Source organism: Eleutherodactylus coqui, chromosome 4, assembly GCF_035609145.1.
Source record: "Eleutherodactylus coqui strain aEleCoq1 chromosome 4, aEleCoq1.hap1, whole genome shotgun sequence".
NCBI classification, from domain to species: domain Eukaryota; kingdom Metazoa; phylum Chordata; class Amphibia; order Anura; family Eleutherodactylidae; genus Eleutherodactylus; species Eleutherodactylus coqui.
Window position 1 is genome coordinate 31112677 of NC_089840.1, and position 21574 is coordinate 31134250.

Sequence of the window (21574 nt, forward strand, 5' to 3'; positions counted from 1 at the left end):
TCCTGGTCGCATCACAGATCGGAGAGGGCTTAGCGTGGCCAATAGAGCTGTTTTCCAGAGTGGATTTGGCTGCTCAATTTGAGGTGGATGGGGCACTGCTCCCCCCTGCTTTAAAGTTGCTGGCAACCTGGCAGAACATATGGAAAAATGTTCCACGTTCCTCTACTTATTGTACCATCCTGCCCACTACGCCAGGAAATGTAATGGGTCACCGGTTAGGTGTCAGAAGTCTTCCTTCAACTCCTCCCCACCCTGGCCATGTCACTGGCCAGCGATGGTGTGTCTCCATGGTGCTAGCAGTGCCTCCACTTTCCCTCTTTTCCCCTCAGCTGCATAACAGACCAGAGAAAGCAGGGCTTAGAGCGGCCAATGAAGCCACTTGTCAGAGCAGCTCAGCCAATCAGTAAGAGGGAAGCGGGGCACTACTCAGCCCTCTTATAATGGCATGCGACCTATACAACGGTCGTAAGAAATACAAACCTGTTGGATTTTTGGATGTAGGTTGCAAATCACATGTGACTAGAACTTGCTTGTGACATTTCTATGTTTTTGTGGATTATATAACAGCTAATGTGCAGTTCTGAAATAGTTGCCTACATTTTTTGGTCATGCTTATCTAATGATATATCATTTTGTGAATAAAGTAGGATCAATGCAAATTCTGATTTGGTGCCGCCGGTAGACCGCCCCGTCGTAGGGAATATTTATGATGTTTTTTCACCAGTTAACGTATCAATTCGATGGCTTTCCAAGAACTTATGCATTTCTTAAGGTTTCTTCACTGTTTTTTAACCATGGGAACTGTTATAATGAAACTTTTTTGCATTTTTAGGGTGGAAAAATCCCCATCCGGTGGACGGCTCCAGAAGCGATAGCCTATCGAAAGTTTTCTTCTGCAAGTGATGCCTGGAGTTATGGGATTGTAATGTGGGAAGTGATGTCTTATGGAGAGAGACCGTACTGGGAGATGTCTAATCAGGATGTAAGTAACCTTTCCATATATTGTTTGGCTCCGTATTGATTACTGGTTTCCATGTAATGTAATGTATGAATCTGTTTCAGTAGGGGTCAGGAAGCGTCACCTAGGAAATCTATCGTCCAATATACAGGAAGTGCCATCACTGACCATTATTGAGTAGAGTATAGCTTAAAGAGGTGGTTTGATGGCACAACTGTAAAATAACAAGCAGGGCTATACTCACTTATTTCATGCCCCTATCGATCCCATTCCCTCCAGCCTCTGTATACATGGATCCTATTACACTGCCCATACACATTCAACTGTCAGACTAATGATTGTTTGTCTGATAGCTGCATCCCCCCATACACATGAGCAGTCAGCTCGGATGAGTATTAATGTGTTCATGGAGGTAAGCCACAGTCGGACAGCTCTGGCACCAGCTCATCTCCTATGGAACAAAAGGATTATGTGGTGATTGCAGTTGACAGTGGATCACGTTGACTGTGAAGGCTGGTATGCCTGGACACTTGTGATGATAATGTGAAGGCACAGTACTTTACAATTAATCAATGTCCAGTCCTGAGGGTGGCGGCTATAACCCTTGCTACCTTGTTGCTACATATTGCCTAGTGTGAGTTTTTCATCATGGCCCAGGAGTCTGTAGCTTTCCTTGAGCACCTTTCATCCATCAGTTTCCAATAAATCCTATGTTAGCTGGTGTCCTCGGTGGGGCAGGATAAGTATGCAAAGTAACCACACAATAGGGGCCTTCAAAAACCTGTTTTTCTTTGGTTAGGAGTAGAGATGAGCGAACGTACTCGTAATGAGTACTTACGCACCCGAGTACCGCCATTTTCGAGTACTTCAGTACTCGCGCGTAAAGATTCGGGGGGCGCCGGGGGGCGGGGAGAGGCGCGGCGGTGCGGGGGGTAGCAGCGGGGAACAGGGGGGAGCCCTCTCTCTCTCCCTCTCCCCCCCACTCCCCGCTGCAACCCCCCGCGCCGCCACGGCGCCCCCCGAATTTTTTCGCCCGAGTACGGAAGTACTCGAAAATCGCGGTATTCGGGCGAAAAAGGGGAGGGGCCGAGCACGTTCACTCATCTCTAGTTAGGAGTCAAATCAGGGGTTACCATGAACAAACTGAATCTTAAACTAGTATAACTTGTCTGAACTTTCTAGATCTGTGTCCAAATTTAAGAAGATGAGGACTATATGGTGGATGCGTTGCATTAAATGTAAATAATGCTTCACATCCTCCATTCATTCATCTCTTTTTGTGACAGGCCAGCCAGATTCCCTGAGACTATGGGTCCTATAGCAGCCACTGTGACAGCTATGGCGTTAGTTACACCCCTGCAGGTAGCATGATCATGTTTTATATAGGCTCATGACTCCTGCAACCAATCACTGGCCTCAGCAGTACTAATATCAAGGCTAGAGATTGGCTGCATCGGTCACAAACCTGATGAAACATGACCATGCTAAATGGAAGTATGTGGAGGCTGGAACGGACTGGAGCAACTGGGGACCAGATTGGTGTGGCCACAGAATGGGTGAGTATATGTCATGTTTAGTACGTCTCATCAGCATCACCAGAGGTGGCAAGTTCTGGGTCCAAAGGCAGAGTCAAATCGGTGGCAGGTGATCCAGGTCTTTCCAGGCTAACGCCCCCTGTCCACGGACATCTATTCACCGGCGGTAAACCGCTGTGGAATCACGCCAGCCGACGCTTTCCATAGCATTGCTACAGAAAGCACCGACACCTGTCCATGAGCGGAGAATCATTGTGATTCTCTGTTCGCGGCAGGCAATTTGCAGCATGCTGCGAATTGCCCCAATTCTCCACGGCCAGCCTATCTAACAGGTAGGGCTGACCGGCGGAGATTCGGCAGCAGCTCCTGACCCCGGGCTGGGGCTCCCACGGTGGAGATCTGCCACGAGACTTCGCTACGCCCGTGGACAGGGGGTCTAAGAGTACTTTAACTAAGAGCAGCAAAAAGAAAAAGATATCTGGGACTTAGTTTACAAGAACTACCAAAACTGGACTGGTCCCTCAAATGGAGCATCCACCCTGAAAAGGACGACCCCACTGTGGGAGAGTGATCGAGGCACGCTGGCAACATCTGACACTAAACACTAAACCACGGAGGTCAAGGAACCTAAAGTACAAACCAGACTGTAACAGGAATACTGAGAGCAGGATCACTGGGCTCTAAAACACAGGATACACTGGCACAGTAAGTTGGCCAGTAGTTTGGATGCATAACTGGCAACCTTCATACCAAGGGCTGGTTTACAGACATTGAAATGTATACTGATAGTCTGACTGGGCTGATAGGTCACCCAGCCAGCCTATCAGCGCTAGCAGCAGAATGCCACCTGGCGCATCACATGGTCCAAAGTTGCTGTGCTGATGCCACCCGTCCACGCAACCCAGAAGTCACACCGCTGCTGGCACCATGACAGTATAACTCTGTTTATTATTTTACAGCTGTGCCAGCCTCTAAGAACAAAATAAGTGGCGGCGGACAACCCCTTTAATGTAAAGATGGCGTCAGGAAAACATTTCTCCTAGAAAAAGCTATATTTAAGGGTTAAAAAAAAAAAACACATTAGTTTTCAGAATAAAGTGCTGTAAGGAGTAAAGTAGAAAACTCCACTTACAGGTGCGATATGTGAAAAATGTTCCGATAATTTTTATCAGCGGAAAAACAAAAGTTCAGATAAAGTACATCCATCGTGGGGAACAATTCTAAGAGACGTCTTTCCATCTGTAAGTGAATGTATAAATTAATGTGCGCCGTGGAACGCACCGATCTTCTGAGAGGGGGGGAAAAAAGAACAGCTAATGGATTTCAAACAATGCTGACATAATTGCTTGGGAAGATTGAACAAAGAGCATGGCAGGCTGCTCGTAAGTGCGGTGTCTCCCAAGAGTAAGAACAGATCCAAAGGGAATGTCACCGCATTGTTCAAACTGATGGCGAGAAAGAAAGTCGAACAATTTCTACTCAATTTATTCATCAAAAGCTTTTTTTTTGCAGTTAAATCCACAATAAACGCCCCCAGAGAACGCGGCGCAGCGTGAGGAGTAGTTAGGAGGAGATAATGGAATTACTTGGTAAATGAACTTTAGGGCCATTGGGTTTCACTACTCAGTGCCGTTGTTAGACATGGAGGTTGGAGCCTCATAGTTATTAAACTGGAGAGGAAAATACCTTGGTATGAATCACTATTGTATCACTTCCAACACCCAATGGATAATGGTCTCACCGTCAACACCCGTATTATGCCGTGAGCACAGTTAATATATAGAACTCAACATTCTCTTTGGGATCTCCTAGAAGCATCCATATAAGCTTTACCTACTGTGTATCCAGTGTGAAAGCCCCGGTACTCAGTATCCCATTGTTCACTCCATGGAAGTTCTTCAATACTACAGTGAGGCGAATTAGACTTGTTAACGAGATAAGTAAATGTCCAGTTTTGTAGAACAGCCTCTTTATTAGAGCCACCGGCCATCTCATGATTCGAGCTTGCCTGTATGGAAATTAGAGCCGGAGTGCAACATAAAATCACGTGACAAACTTTCTGTGGATCAGTTTAATTGTGAAGCCACATTAGATGTGAAAATCTAATTTTTCAGAGTAGCAAGCTGCCCCCTTGATAAAGGGCCGAAAAAACCTTCAACCCTTTCCAATCCACTGTCTGACCTCTGAAGACATTATGATTTAAGGCTGTACAGCTCCGATGTTGGAAGACGTCCATCGGGGTTCTCTTACTGTATATTGCCAGCCTATCCAATGTGTCACCTCATGCAGTACTGGCTTTAGCCAGAATATATAACGCCATTGTATAACGGCAGAAAAAGAGTAAGCCCCCTAGGAAAACCAGGATACAAATTGGATTGGAAAAGGTTAAGAGAATCGTTGAAAATAAGATAAGCAAACTGGGCGGTGGCTGTGAAGTTCCTCCATTCTAGGTGGTAGGAGAAGAAGGGGCTTCTCGATTTCTTTGGTTAGCTCATCTGAAAGTGGATGTGTTAAAAGTAATTTTCCTGATTATTGATTGAAATATCATGTTCTTCATGACCTCCTCCAGTATATATAACTGTATATTACAGCTCATTTGCACCATTTAGAGCTGCCACCAAAATGGCGATTGTGAGGGTTGAGATGACTCCACTCTGTTCTGCATTCTCTGTGTACGCTGATGTCGGTGGAGCAAATGAGCTGCAGTCAACCTCTCATTGGCTTCATGGAAAAGAGGAAGGAGCTCATAACTGATGAACAGGGTGGATCTCATAGATGCATGACCATGGTTTTATATGGCTTCGTAGGTCCATGCCTTGAAATGCTGGTTAACAAACAGGATTAATCTACATAAAATGTCAAGTAAATATATGGAATTACTTATCTTGTACTGATGTTGGGTGTCTGTGCTCTAAACCAGAGTTATATTTACAATGGTGCAGCCTTCAGAGCTGAAATCTCCCAGTAATCCTTGCTGAATCTATAGTAGTTCTGCAAAAATGTTAAAGAGGTTGTCCATGACTTTCACTATTGATCAATAGTACTGGGGAACACAATTTTTGTTGACTTCGATCTTACACTTGTTTTGTACTAACTTTTGGCTTCTGAATCCAAAAATGACCCTAGTTTTTTTGTATGACTTTAACTTTTTAAGATACAGGATACCCTCCATTTTTCTCAAAATGTACATACAATGGACCCCTTTCACAGTGGTGACTTGAATTAAAAAATATAATTTTTATTTTGAACTTTTTAAAAATGCACATATAGGGGCACAACACATAAAACAACAAAAACAAAAAAAGTAAGTAAGGGGCGTGGTAAATACCATCCAACCACACCGTCACTAAAGATGGGCATCCAATTGTGCTGTGTGTGTGGGTGTTTGTGTGATCTGGTCACCGGCGACCACGAAGTTTTTTTGTCCTGCTTAAAGCCGGTAATGTATGAGGCAGGGGTATATTGGTACTTGGGGTTTGTAAGATAATCCCCAGTTGTTTTGGTCTTTTTTATTTATAAAGCCCACACACCGTAGATGGATGCAATTTTTAGTGATTTGAACGTTCGTTTCTTCACAATTCTTCCCCCCCCCCCCCCTTTTTTTCAAAGGAGGGTAGAGGTACCTGCCCAATTCCTAAATGGATAGTCGGAATTGGCCTTGGCCGTAGGGATCATCTCCCGAGGTTGCTAGATATGTATGATGCCAACCTCCAGAGAGAGTCTCCCGGTTAGTATAGGACGGCCTCGCCTCTATAGATAAGGGTCGTAGTGTAAATACTTGACCCAAGCGTATTCGAATTTCCCTTTTTAGTATGCTGATTCTCGTATTTAATTGCTCGACGCGTTTCACCACTTCAATTCTCGTGGATCATCAGGAGCATTATAAATCGGGATTGAGTAGAGACAGTATAGATGATATCATGAGGTCACCAATAGACCAATTGATAAAGAAACGAATATCTTAATTTTTGGAGGGCCTGTTCATGCAGCAGGTTTCTCAAAGGATCGGGTCTAGCCTGGGTAGAAAGTTCGATACTCAAATTTCTCTTATTGACAAAAGCAATAATTTGAGATTTGCCAGAGATAGCGTATCCTAATGACCCAAATCAGCCTTGAATGCGAATGTCTGGCGTGGGGTGTTCAGGACTGATACGGGAATGTTCAAGCTGCTACTACTCACAGAAACATACCATAGGGATGCAGTATTATGCTGTGAGTAAAGTAGTATTGGAGCAATCCGTCTCTGTCCAGAGATTGGATAGCCGCTTCGTCCTATGCAATATGCATATTGGGACGCTAAGCCGGTATCGCAAGGGTTTTTGTGCCTGTGCTTATTCAGGACACATATCCCCAGGTGAGGAAAAGGAGAGAAGTACTAGCCCCCTGCTTCTCTATAGAGAACACCCCGTTCACCAATCTGCTGCTTCTTTAGCTATCACATAAACAGACTAGTGATTTACTAGCCTGTTACGTGTAGGAGCTTATCTAACAGAACCCGCCCGAGTTTCTTTTCCCAGAGTGTCAGAATTGACAGAAGAAAAGGATGGATACAAGATGAAAATAACAAAAGTTGGTGTCCATAGCCCAGATGGTAGGGCTACCATCTGGGCTATGGACACCAACTTTTGTTATTTTCATCTTGTATCCATCCTTTTCTTCTGTCAATTCTGACACTCTGGGAAAAGAAACTCGGGCGGGTTCTGTTAGATAAGCTCCTACACGTAACAGGCTAGTAAATCACTAGTCTGTTTATGTGATAGCTAAAGAAGCAGCAGATTGGTGAACGGGGTGTTCTCTATAGAGAAGCAGGGGGCTAGTACTTCTCTCCTTTTCCTCACCTGGGGATATGTGTCCTGAATAAGCACAGGCACAAAAACCCTTGCGATACCGGCTTAGCGTCCCAATATGCATATTGCATAGGACGAAGCGGCTATCCAATCTCTGGACAGAGACGGATTGCTCCAATACTACTTTACTCACAGCATAATACTGCATCCCTATGGTATGTTTCTGTGAGTAGTAGCAGCTTGAACATTCCCGTATCAGTCCTGAACACCCCACGCCAGACATTCGCATTCAAGGCTGATTTGGGTCATTAGGATACGCTATCTCTGGCAAATCTCAAATTATTGCTTTTGTCAATAAGAGAAATTTGAGTATCGAACTTTCTACCCAGGCTAGACCCGATCCTTTGAGAAACCTGCTGCATGAACAGGCCCTCCAAAAATTAAGATATTCGTTTCTTTATCAATTGGTCTATTGGTGACCTCATGATATCATCTATACTGTCTCTACTCAATCCCGATTTATAATGCTCCTGATGATCCACGAGAATTGAAGTGGTGAAACGCGTCGAGCAATTAAATACGAGAATCAGCATACTAAAAAGGGAAATTCGAATACGCTTGGGTCAAGTATTTACACTACGACCCTTATCTATAGAGGCGAGGCCGTCCTATACTAACCGGGAGACTCTCTCTGGAGGTTGGCATCATACATATCTAGCAACCTCGGGAGATGATCCCTACGGCCAAGGCCAATTCCGACTATCCATTTAGGAATTGGGCAGGTACCTCTACCCTCCTTTGAAAAAAAGGGGGGGGGGGGGGAAGAATTGTGAAGAAACGAACGTTCAAATCACTAAAAATTGCATCCATCTACGGTGTGTGGGCTTTATAAATAAAAAAGACCAAAACAACTGGGGATTATCTTACAAACCCCAAGTACCAATATACCCCTGCCTCATACATTACCGGCTTTAAGCAGGACAAAAAAACTTCGTGGTCGCCGGTGACCAGATCACACAAACACCCACACACACAGCACAATTGGATGCCCATCTTTAGTGACGGTGTGGTTGGATGGTATTTACCACGCCCCTTACTTACTTTTTTTGTTTTTGTTGTTTTATGTGTTGTGCCCCTATATGTGCATTTTTAAAAAGTTCAAAATAAAAATTATATTTTTTAATTCAAGTCACCACTGTGAAAGGGCTACTCAAGTTAAATTTGGAGACTTTTTGCTCTGCCTACTCTGTGAAATATTGTACATACAATGGAGAATCAAAAAATTACCTGACTGTAATGTTTATTTAAAGTTAACTTGTCCATACAAAGGAGATATTGTTTTTGTACATCAAATTGGGTGCAGTTAAGGTAAAAATTTACACTTATAGCTTTTCCTGGAATGTTCAATCTGTGGACAGTCTCACTTGCTGCTCCAACAATAGTCGGCCATCACATGTACATCCCATCTACCCTGATACCATTCCTCCATGAACTTCAAATCTTGGTGGAACTGTTCACTTTGCTCATCACTGACCGCACCAAGGTTTTCCGGGAAGTTATCAAGATGGCTATGCAGAACTATAGTTGATCGGCAAGAGTTCGCTGCTCAGGATCCCTGCTGATCAACCGATCGACGAGCCTGCTGACAGTTCAGACAGTGGTAGAAGCAAACAGACTTGCAATGACCTGGGTTGGTAGTGCATTGAATTTAATGGGAGCTGTGCCTATACTACCCAACCAGGCTGTTGTAATGTTGACAGCACTGTCTGCTTCCAGCACTGTCTGCACTGATCGCAGGCCTGGCGATCAGCTGATTGGTGTGGATGCCAAGAGGCAGACCCCCACCAATCAACTATTGATGACGTGTGCTGAGGATAGTTCATAAATAGTAAAAGTTCCGGACCACCCCTTTAAATTCTACTAGGACGCATTGTAGATAAGAAAGCACATGTCACTTACTTAATATGATTATGTGTGATTTTTCTTAGGTCATCCTGTCCATAGAAGAAGGTTATCGCCTCCCCGCTCCAATGGGGTGTCCCGTCTCTCTCCATCAGTTAATGCTTCACTGCTGGCAGAAAGAAAGGAACCATCGACCTAAGTTCTCAGACATCGTGAGCTTTCTGGACAAGCTCATCCGCAACCCCAGCACTCTTAATATACTTGTTGAAGATATTCTGGGGTAAGAAATACAGCACGAGGCACAAAAGAGCAATATGATCTACAATTAAGAGATCAAAATCAAGTTCCAATGCTAATAATTGCTATGCATGAATGAAGACATTATTAGAAACACTGGGGTCAGTGATACACCAGACTAGCAGAGCTTCCAAACCAGAGGTGCTTATTCTGCTCCTGGGCCACAATGTGCAATCTGTAACCAGTGCCAGCCTTAGGTTATAGATTGCACTGATAGTCATTCTGTTTGTATTCTGCTTGGGCAGAAAGCAGCATACCAGAAGAGCTCCGTGAATCAATACTGTGTCAGAATTATTTATATAAATGCAGAAGCAGAACCAAGCTCAGCACATAAATACAGCACCAGAACCAAGCTCATAACATTAATACAGCGCCAGAACCAAGCTCATAACATTAATACAGTACCAGAACCAAACTTGGTACATAAATACAGCGCCAGATCCAAGATCAGTACATATATACAGCAACAGAACCATGCTCATAACACTAATGTAGCACCAGAACCAAACAGGACATAAATACAGCACCAGAGCTAAACTTAGTTAACAAATACAGCACCAGAACCAAGATCATGGCATAAATACTGTTAGGTTGGCTACCTATGTCTGCCGCCCTCTTGCTATTCTGGGTAGACGCGGGCTTCCCCCTGCTCCTCCTGTATGAATGGACTCTTTGCTTCTACTTTCTATTAGCACTGCAGGAGTTTGCCCTTTTCAATGCTCTCAGCCCAGCTGCCTGGTAAATGGCCATTACCTGCCTATTTAGCTGAACTGAGGATCCCTTTCTCTTTGCCTGTGTGTTGTTGTGCGTTTGTCTCAGACAGCCAGCATACATAGGTTGCCTGTCTCTTACTTTATTGTCTGCTTTATCCTGTATGTTTGTGGTCTTCCTGACTTTGCATCAGTGCTTCTGTCTCTAGAGAGTCAGCTGCCAACCACACCGGGAACCAGTAGGATTACACCCTTAGATTTAGCCTAAAGTCAATCTGTTGGGTCCACACTCATTGTCCGTAACAAATACTGGACCAGAACCAAACTTAGTATGTAAATACAGCACCAGAACCAAGCTCATAACATTAATGTAGCACCAGAACCAAGCATATGCCATAAATACAGCATTAGAACCAAACTCACTACACACATACAGCACCAGAACTATGCTCATGACATAAATAGAGTACCAGAACCAAAGTCAGTATGTAAATACAGCACCAGAACCAAGATCATAGTAGCAGAACTAAGCAACCGTGTTGCAGGGGCACCAATGGGCTGACAGTGAAACCTCAGAATACAACATGGGAGGGGACAGAACCAGAAGGATGATAATTCATGTAGCTCTACAAGACAATGCCACATGGAGGAAGATGATCATCTTGCCTAGCGAACCTAAAGGGGGTGATCGCCATCAGCCTACATCGACCTTGTGCCCCTGCACAAGCTGGCAGCTATCACGCTGTGCGGTCACACGGATTGCATGTTTCTAAAGCCACCCATGTCTGTAATTGGGTCATTATTCGTCATTTGCAGTATCAGTCTCCTTACATGGGCCATAAGTTTTAATATAGTTTGTGGATCCTTTTAAGTAAAGGGAAGAAGTGCAAGTTCTTAGCCCATAATGAGATGCTCATTTATTAGCTGACCGTAGGGATGATGAAGGGAGCTCCGCCAATACACCCACTACCGTAGAGTAAAGGGCACTGGAAAATAGATCACAGGATCACCATCATTAAATTCACACTACTTTGACCTCCGTGCAGGGAAATAAGTCAATGAACATAATAAAGAAAAACCTTGACTAATGTAGCTGCTATTAATCCACGCAGCCGATGATGAAAAGGAGGCCGAATGACTTGCGTGCGCCCTCGCTTCTATGGCAGCGTTATTTATTTAGGTCTTAAACTGGTCATTGGAGAAGCACAATGCAGCTCCGCTGTTCAGCTCATTTACTGCATGCTGCTATCTTGAGAGATCTCTTAATCATGTTAATTACCGCCATCTTTTACAATAACACAATCCTTTCAAGTGTGAGCAGTGTCCATTATAAGCTGTGCACACATCTGTCTATACCGCCGAAGTCCTGATAAATGCTCACTGCTGCGTTATAGGTTGGGCTCCGTCTGCTAACTTTTCATCACTTCTGCCATTGCCATTGTTCTACTCTAGTAACATCCCTGCCGGTGAAGAAAAACTCATTATAGTAATGACCACAGTAAGGGAGGTCCTCTAGAGTTCACCAACCACATTCGCCAACTGTGTTATACCTAGTAGAGAGCTGGCTAGGGCGGTGTAGGACTCTGGGATTAAAGGGTTTTTCCTGGACTTTAAAGGGCACTTGACCACTGGAGGCTCCTGTGGGACCAAAGTGGCTGCGCTGGACCAGGGATCCATTTATTGGGCGAGTTACTGCTTAGTTATTTATTTTTGTCCACTCCCTGCACCTAGGAACTAGTTAAAAATTCCTGGAAACCCCTTTGGTGTTCTTTGAACTGTCATGAACTGCCCCCTGGTCCATTGTGAATGCTATAAATACTGGATGTTCCCTCTCTGGTTATGGCGATGACCGTTTTGGGCATCATAGGAGACTTGGCTTCTCTTCTCCGGTTGGAGGGTGAGGGAAGTCTTCTAGTCCAGTTCTAAAATGTTTTGGTAATTTCATGAATTTGGTTATTTGGCAGATGACATTGCTCTATATCGGGACTTATGTCAAGACCGGGAAACAAGAAGTTGGGGCAACATTTAGCATTTTGGATCTAAAGCCATACTGAGTTTCCAATCACAACTGGCTCTGTGCTGATCATTGTAACAAGCAAATAACGTGAAAACTCAAGGAAAAAACAGTAATTCTCCCTGAATATCTCAGAACATCAGCAGGAAATGAAATAAATGGAGGACAGGAGCTTCTTCAGGGCTGTACACAACATAGAGAGGCTTAGTTACTGTTGAAAAGTTGACAGTTTTCTGTTGCAAATTGTGTCAGAAAACTGTCAAATGTGCTTGGCGCCACATTTACTACGTGTTTTAGACACTTTTGGAAATTTGTTTTGCTATGTCCGAGAAAAGGGTATTTCTTCGTAATTGGTAAAATTGTTCAAATTGCACCAAAATTTTGACAGAATTCTTGGCAGAAGCTAAGCCCACTAAAATGTGGTCTAAATTTAAGGCCCATTTAGACCCAACGATTCTCGCTCAAAAATCACTCAAAGCCGACTTTTGAGTGAGAATCGATAGGCCTAAACGCACGGACATCGTGCAGTTTTTGTTAACGAGTCATTCATCGTTGTCTTTCAGCAAGCTGAAAGAGAACAATGAGCCTTATCAGTGCAGTGCACTGAGTTCTCAGCGGGATAGCGCTGATACTATTGTTTCAGCTGGTATCCCGCTCGGAGAACACAGCCAGAGCATGCAGAAGACAGCGCTCCAGCTGTGTTCTGCATACCCTGCTCGGAGCGCTGAATTGTATAACAGCTGAGCGCTCCGAGAAGACAACAGCTATATGCAGAAGATAGCGGTCCCACTTGTCTTCTGCATACAGCGTGAGCCTTCATTTACACAATTGTACAAAGTGAATGCTCAAAACCGTCACTCAAACTGCCGTTTGAGCGAATTTTGAGCGATCATCTTGCCGTGTAAATGCACACAACGATTATCGCTTAAATGATGCCTTTTGAGCGATTTTTGAGTGATAATTGTTGTGTCTAAATGAGCCTTCAGATTATACAGTCTTAAAATCAAACAGCTTTATTATTCAGCAGAGATACTGTCATAAAGTTGGCACATTTTAAGACTATCTAGTCTAAGTCTGCACTGTCTTACTTGCAGTATTAAAAACTAAGCAGATAACATGAAGCCGCACTCACATAGTCTTCAAAGGAGCAACTCATCCTGGCAGTGACATACATAGAAGAAATGGAGCCCAATAAGACAAACGTACAAGGGCCCCCCATTATAGTGCCTGGTTTTGCCACCCAGGACAGGATGGTCCAGTGTTTGTTGCCTATTCTATGCCCTTTAAAATTACCCTAGGGCCAATTCTCCACCTTCTTGTTTGCTAACAATTCAGTTTCTATTTGGAGGAAGGTCCGGCATATGTTCTCGCAGTAGTAAAAGGGATGGTGCAATCAGAGTTCGGGCCCCCTTTCTCCAAGGGCCCCTTAGCAGTCACATGGTCTGCCTTTATGGTATCTACAAACTTCCATTCTGGTACAGATAGAGAGCAGTACAAGAAATGTAACACTACTGCAGAGGGTTTCTAGATTGTCCGGACACATGATCTTCAGTAATAAAGTGCCTGCTGATTGGCGCTACTCGTCCCCAATGTGCTGATTCAGACATAATAAGTTGCCAAGAAAAATGGCAGAAACGGAACCATTTGAACAGTGTGAGCAGAGCAATCCATCCCAATTTCAATCATGCAAAACAGTTTAGCAGCACACACATGAAGAAATAATTTAGAAGTGCGAAATACATTGTGAGGGCATCTCTTCTAAACCATGATGGTCCTACTAACTAACTAAATCATGTCATTTTTCCTTTCTTCCGCAGCCTGCCAGAGTCACCAGGGGAGACGCCAGAATATCACTTTTTTGTCACAGTCACGGAGTGGCTAGAGTCCATAAAGATGGGTCAGTACGCCAGTAATTTCATGGCGGCTGGGTTCACAACGTTGGACTTGGTTTGCAGAATGAGCATTGAGTAAGTAATATCGAAATATGAAAGAATCATTTAAGTGCTTGTCCCATGGTGATAAGTGTCTGATCGGCAGGGGGTTTGGCTTCTGGAATCCCATCAATCATGGGGGTCCTTGTATGAATGCAGCAATGACCATGCATCTGCACAGCTGCTTCATCTCCATGGGACTACCAGAGCTAGTTAAGTGTTTGTACTCAGCTATCTCCACTATCTTCTATTGTCATGGCCAAACCAAAGCTACCAGGCCTCTATTACAGGACATATATAACTTGGCAGGCACACATCCAGGGGGAAATAGTCTATATTTAATTTGGGTACATGGGTGGAAGTGTCAGGAAGTGCCCAGCCCATCTAATCTCATATCGCCAAAAGAGTCATTTTTTGTTAGGAGTCATTAAGCCAAAGAAAATGATCATGAATATGATATGATATAGGTAGGAAAAGAGAGGAGCCAGACAACCCCTCTAAGTACTTGTAACTCATACCATCCAACCTCCAAACAATGAAAAGATGGACAACTTTCCCCTCTGTAATAATGCTTTTCACATGCCCCAGCTCAGTAATAATGCCCCCAGATGCCCTTCTTAAAATAAAAAGCACCCTACGGCTTGAACGTGGGACCTGTTGCGCTCCAGTCAGTAGCTCTCTCCCCTAGGCTATCCAGGATTTGGTCAGGTCCTTGCTAAAACCCAGCCTTGTTCTATGTTTCCTTGCTCCTGCTAAGTCTACTTCCTGTTTCCCTGTCCTAGCTCCGCCCTGCTACTAATTAGGACTTCCCATAAAAGCCTGACCATGCCTCAGATCCAGTGCATGATTACTGTGCTCCACCACCTTGATCAAGCTCCTCTTCCTCCTGCTCATTTGCAATTGTACTGATACCTCCTGCTGCTGCTGACCTCTGGCTTCCATTTGACTACGCTTCCATCACATCCCATTGTACTGCATACCGATACCTACTGCTGCTGGCCTTTGACTTCCATTTGACTGTGCATCCGTCTCATCTCATTGTACTGCATACCAATACTTCCTGCTGCTGACCTCTGGCTTCCATTTGACTACGCTTCAGTCTCATCCCATTGTACTGAATACGGTGACTTCCCAATAATGACTCCCAGCTATCTTGACTACTCTCCAGTGACCAGCAAGGCAACTACTCCTGCGGCTCAAATCCAGCGTCGGTAAAACATAACACCTGCTCACGTAATTGCTGTGGTCAATCCCTGGCCTCAGCGTTGGTATGCCCAAGGTCAGCAATTGGCCACAGTGATTATTTGTTAGATGGCAATTGATCGCACTACCCATTTATTCTACTCCATGCTCAGCCACTCCTGTGGGTCATGTATTCTAGATCAGTGAGACAGCGCCCAAAATCCAGGACCATCCCGCCGAATCCAGGATGGTTGGGAGTCAGTATATCTGTGCGGTTCCAGCAACTGATATGACTACCAATCGCTAAAAAAGAGGTGCCATAGTTAGGATTTATAGAAAGATGGCCAGGCATGTGCAAAATGATATGTGAGCCTCTTGTTTTGGGACAAAATTTTTTACCAGGGTCACAGTGGGAAAATGGTAGATGTCCTGTAATTCTTCATCTCTGCTGTCCCTGTCTTCTGGTTCCAAATCTCATTTTAGTCCATCTAAGATGAATGCTACAATTTTCTAACTACCTAATGCATACTGTGTACTGCTCTCTGCTTGGCCTGCTCTAATTACATGAGCAGCCATGGCCAATCAGAGAGCAGGTATAAGACATTAATAGTCTAACACGTTATCAATGCATTGTGGGGAATAGATAGTCTGAAGACTGTGTTGGCCATTTTGGATGTCTTAAAAACGGGACCTGAAACCAGTGGATCGCAGGGCTGGCAGAGACGACTAATTGCAGGTCATATACACCCCCACCCTCCTTTGGGACAGAATTTTGTCCCAAAGCTGAAGAGTCGCTTTAACTTCCATGAGTGGTGTCAACTGCCAATGCAAACTCCCTTCTCATCATGGAGGGAGCAACCTGCATCTACATGGCATATCTGATTGACATACTCTCTTGCCAGTTCTGTATGGGCTACAGGAACTAGTATGAACCGGGATTAGATATTTCTCATTAGATAGTGTTATTTCTACAGTCACAATTGTAGTTCATCGATGTAACATCTGTATACAATGGCTCTATGTCTCCTCTTATTTCTTTTCCCATAGTGACATCAGAAGAATTGGTGTTACGCTCATCGGACACCAGAGAAGAATAGTGAGCAGCATACAGACTTTACGATTACAAATGATGCATTTACAAGAAAAGGGATTTCATGTATGAAAATAGTGGAAGCGACTGTTTTGTGCCTCAGTATTTCTTTAACAGAAAAGATTCTTATTCCTCATCATGGATTCTCGCTCTCTAAACTACCGGACTCTTGTGAAGAGAGAGAGCGGGAGATTCTCAACACTTCCAGACTGAAAGTTTTTGAAAACTTTAAATAGATATGTCTTCAAGTTACGGACAAGTAGAATCCTGGGCCCCACAGCAAGACTTCCGGCATCTGATGAGTGACTCCGCATGGGTGTGAAACGTTGTGTGGCATCTCTATCCAACTGATCATGAACTCAATGGCAGTTTTGTCGACTCTCGCTTCCTTCTCATGTAGCAAGACGGTGGTATCGGTCTAACCTACGGACTGCTGTTGTTTTGTAATCTTGTAGTTAATATAAATTGTGTATATTAAAATAAAAGAGAATACAGAAAATATAGAAACAGCATTTTAGGTGAATTTTGGATCTAGAGGTTTTAAGGTACCTAATTAAAGGGGTTGTCTGGTTTAGATGTATTTTCAATCATGGAGTAGTTTTGCATTAAAGGGGTTGTCCATCTTCAAACTATTGATGGTCTATCCTCAAGATAGGCCATCAATAGTAGATCGGCAGGAGTATGTGGTATGGATCACCACCGGGCTAGCGTGCTATTGCATTGAGCGAATTTCTGCAGACAGCTACGTTCCAACTGCAGTGGCCAGACTTGGGTATTACAGGCCATTCACTTCAATGGGAACTTTGCCTGTTATACCAAGCCTGGCCACTGTAGTGGGTGTGGTGCTGTCTGCTTCCTGCACAGCACATCAGCTCTATGCTTATCACACCGGCCAAGTGAATAGCTGATTGGCAGGGGTGTTCCTCCACTAATCTAATATTGATGGCATGAATAGTTTAAAGCTGGACAACATCTTTAAGAAAAGGAGGTCTCATATTCAGTTCTCCAATCTACTACACAGAAAAGAGAGGATCTATAAAGAGTACACCATCCAACCAAATGTAATTGGACACGTGAGCATTTATTTTCATATGTTAATACTTAGTGAGGCTCCTTTGGCCCTAATGACATCAGATACTCTCCAAGGCATACTACGGTAATATCTGATACACTTCAGCTGGTATTTCCCTCCACTCATCCTGAAAACAGCTGATGAGTCATTTCAAAGAAGATAGACACTGTTCAATACAGTAGGGTTCAGGCCAGAACACTGTGCAGCCAGTCCAATCGTGGAACATCCATATCCTCAAACCAATGTAAAACAGCGTTGGATTTATTACTAGGCTGTAGTCTTGTTGGAAGTATTAACATAGTATGTTAAGCTGAAGAAAAGACACATGTCCATCCAGTTCAGCCTATGAACCCCCAATGTTGATCTGAGGAAGGCAAAAAACTCCCAATGAGGTAGGAGCCAATTCTCCCCATTTAAGGAAAAAAAATCTCTTCTCGACTCCAATCTTGCGATCAGAATAGTCCCCGGATCACCAACCCATTGCCGACCATTCCCAGAGTATTGCCATGTTGTCAGCAGCACATTATTGTCTAGACTATCAGGGTTCACCTCCGTGTTCATGGTTCTTGTCACTACAACCAACGGACCTTGACCATGCCACGTAACGCATCCCCAAACCATAATGGAACCTCCGCCATACTTAACTATTGGTACAACACACTCAAGCAAAAGGCATTCCCCAGGATCCTCCACATCAAGGTACCTCCATCTGATGTCAAGATGGAGTAGTGGGATTCATCACTCCATAGAACGCTCTTCCATTGTTCAACTGTTCAATGACAATGCTGCTTACACCATTGTAGAAGGGTTGATGCATCTTCATTGAGAGAACATGCCTGACATTTGCAGAATGAATGGAGGTAAATACCAGCTGAAGTGTATCAGACGTTAGTAGAAAGTATGCCACAGAGAGTATCAGATGTCATTAGAGCCAAAGGAGCCCCACTAAGTATTAACATATGGAAAAAATAAGTACTACTTGTAATTCTTGCTCAGGTGTCCAATTACTTTTGGTAGGATAGTGTAAGAAAGAATTAAATAAACAGTCTATTGATTTCAATGAGACTTGTGTAATGCTTATTTTGCCCTGTGGCGGCGCTGTAGGGAAATGTAATATTTGCGGTCAGGTTGGACCACTGATCGGAGCCGATCACTGGGGTTCCCAACAGTGGGACAGCCAAGGGTTAGCTTACAGTCAGGTTAACTAACACAAAGAGATCAATGAAAGTAGACAACCCCTTTAATGTCACACAAAGGGGACAGCCAACTTGTGGGTCCCATTTATAGAGATTATTTGGGGTTATTGACATTACTGAAGCAAGAGGCACTTTATTTACATCTAAGTGATGTCACTAGTTCCCGATGCACAAGAAGGTCATTGGGCCCACATCCAGTGGCTGCCCCTGTTGTGTGTCAGTCACAGGTACAGCGTGGATATCCAAAATGTAAGCTGCTAATGTTATTTTTTTCCTTATTTTTGGAGATTAGTCCATATCTTTATGATGGTTTGATATAGTGAGCTTGTGTGTATGGATATTTGAGGTCATTAACAAAGTGTACTTCCTGAGGCCCAGGATTGAATTGTCCATGTAATCGATGCTCTATATTCTTGTACTTTTACAGTTTAGAATCGAAAAAGAAAAAAGAAATCTTTGTCTTCTAGTGTTTTTACTTCATCTATGCCTCAGAAATTGTTTCCGTAAAAAAAAAAAAAAGATGCAAAGAGAGCGCTTCGCTGGTCTGTTCCAGGACAAGGACTTGTTTTCTAGAGAATATATAAAAGCACATGGTAAAAATATAGAATAGATATAGATTATATACAGATGTTACAATCCTCCATGTCTTCATGGTTCGGTATCATAAAGATCTATTTAGTTGGTCAGTACCACGTTCTTTTCCTTTCTCATGTATAGTGGCATATAGTGCCTTTTACAGGGTCTGTCATATTAACATAGGATTGCTGCTTTTGAAAGACCCAATAAAAGTTCTCTTCAAGGTCAATTCAAGATTATCTTATTTCTATACTTCTTTAACCAATACGAACTGTACATGGTATGGTCAACCCACAACGCCCAGGTACAATGCCACAAATGAGCCAAAATCATCACTTCTACACATATTAGAGGAGACAAAATTACTACAGAGATGTTAGGTTCTTGTGGTATGGAGTGTTGTTCTTCTGCGTTTCGGGATTAGGTCGACAATTTTGTGGACCTTGTAGCCAGTGACTTATATTGCATATATACACTGAATGGCCCCTTCATTAGAGACCCCCATCTACCGTAGTAGCGCATTGGTCCTGCAGCAATTTGTCGTGGCGTGGATGAAGGTGATGACGTCATTCTGCAGGAATATTGGCCCATGTGGACAGGAAGCTTCTCGTAGTTCCCTCAGATTAGATGGAGGCGCTGACATGTTCTCAACAGCTAACAGGAAGGGTGTGCCAAGAAAACCTTCCCCACTATTACTTCACCTTCACCAGCCTGACAGGAAGGGTTCATCGATTCATGCTGCTTGTTCCAAATTCTGACCTCCCATTAGCATGGTGCAACAGAAATCTGGATCCATCTGACCAGGAGATGTTTTTCCGCTGCTCAGTGATACAATTTTTGCGCTTCTTTGCCCCCTGGAGTCTCGCCTTACTATTTATCTTAGACACAATGGAGCTGGAACTGGTCATCTACCATTGTAGCCCATCTGTGCTAAGGAACAACTAGTATACAGGTTAGTTGAAGCACCAGTGTTGTATTCAACGACTCCTAACTGTACGGTGCCTCTTGGTCTTAACTATTCTTGACTTCCTACTTTGACATCTTTCGGCGATGATTCATTTCCGTCCACAGGATCCCCTGTTTTCCTCAATCCCACCATTCTCTGTATACTCTCCACACCATTACATGAGAATCCCCCATAAGGTTGGCAGTGACATCCCGGCCCCGGCTAGTCTAGCCCCGATGACCAAGCCTCGTTGGAAGTCGCTTAGATCACTGGATTTTCCCATCTAATGTGGATTCATACTGAAGCTGATCCACGGAAAACTTATCACCTGATTTTATGCTGCAATACAAAGTCATGCAGAGAAGCACCAATTGTGAGAGAGCCAGGGTATCTAATGAAGGGACCAATCACTGTAAATACACTCAAAAATGGGATAGTCTTATAATGCCCTGTATAAAGACCAAATCACTGCCTTCATTTAATGGGGTATTTGCATCTAAAGCATTTGTGGCATTCCCAAAGGATGTGCATGAATACCTGTGGGACCCTCACCTGTCGTGAAAATGAGGGTCTTCTGAGTCCCATCTGCTGATGCAAAATGGCCAGCTTCACTGAAGATCTGACGGTCTTGTCTGTGGTTCTCTAAATTTAAGTTGATGGTAGGACCTTATTTGAAAAAAAACAAGATTAGCCTAACTGAAGTGAATGGATAGGGCCGTGCACATGCCCACACCAGCTTCTCCATCTTATCTCCTGCTTGCAGCTACTTCACCAGGCTGACCGTGGCAGCTTCCTTCTCCATATATGCCATAACTATCCGAGTTGGGAATACCCCTTCAATTTCAATGTGAAATCCTCCAACCATGCACCATATGAATTCCAGCATTCACCATCTCTTTAATGTTGGGTTCCCATATATCTCTTGTGGCTGGCCAGTGCTTTCATGCCAGAGCTGGACGCTACTGATGATAAAACGGATGTGCTGGATGTCATGATCTGTTCCATAGGCTCAATTTTGTCATCAGTTTTCTTCCAGTGTTTCACTACAATGCTAAAAAAAAAGGCCGGATGACCAGATATATGTGAACCCGGCCTTAGATGACCTGAATCAGCTAAACTATCCTACCTCTACATAAGAGCAAGAGAAAGACCTAGTCTTAATGCAAGGTTGAGAAGTTGGAACTGCAGCTTAAAGTTGGCCCCAGAGTTCTGGAATACTTTCCCAATTAATGGTATTAAACCGTATCTATAATGTTTAATCTTAAACCATACGTTGAGGCTCATGCACATGGATGTAGTATGAATATGTTCTGTACACATCCTTAAAGAGGTTGTAGGAAAATATAAAGTCATCCCGATCCACAGGGTAGAAGATAAC

General features: G+C 43.7%; 1 protein-coding gene across 1 annotated transcript in view; it reads left to right on the top strand.

The window, feature by feature from the left end:
* EPHA6 (EPH receptor A6) overlaps positions 1 to 17456 on the top strand; it is an 822408-nt gene extending 804952 nt beyond the window's left edge. Inside the window, exons 14-17 of the mRNA XM_066599154.1 lie at positions 833 to 982; positions 9269 to 9462; positions 14021 to 14170; positions 16364 to 17456. Coding sequence (XP_066455251.1) covers positions 833 to 982; positions 9269 to 9462; positions 14021 to 14170; positions 16364 to 16478 — 609 coding nt within the window. The 3' untranslated portion in view covers positions 16479 to 17456. The remainder of the gene's footprint in view (positions 1 to 832; positions 983 to 9268; positions 9463 to 14020; positions 14171 to 16363) is intronic.
* Positions 17457 to 21574: the final 4118 nt, after the last annotated feature.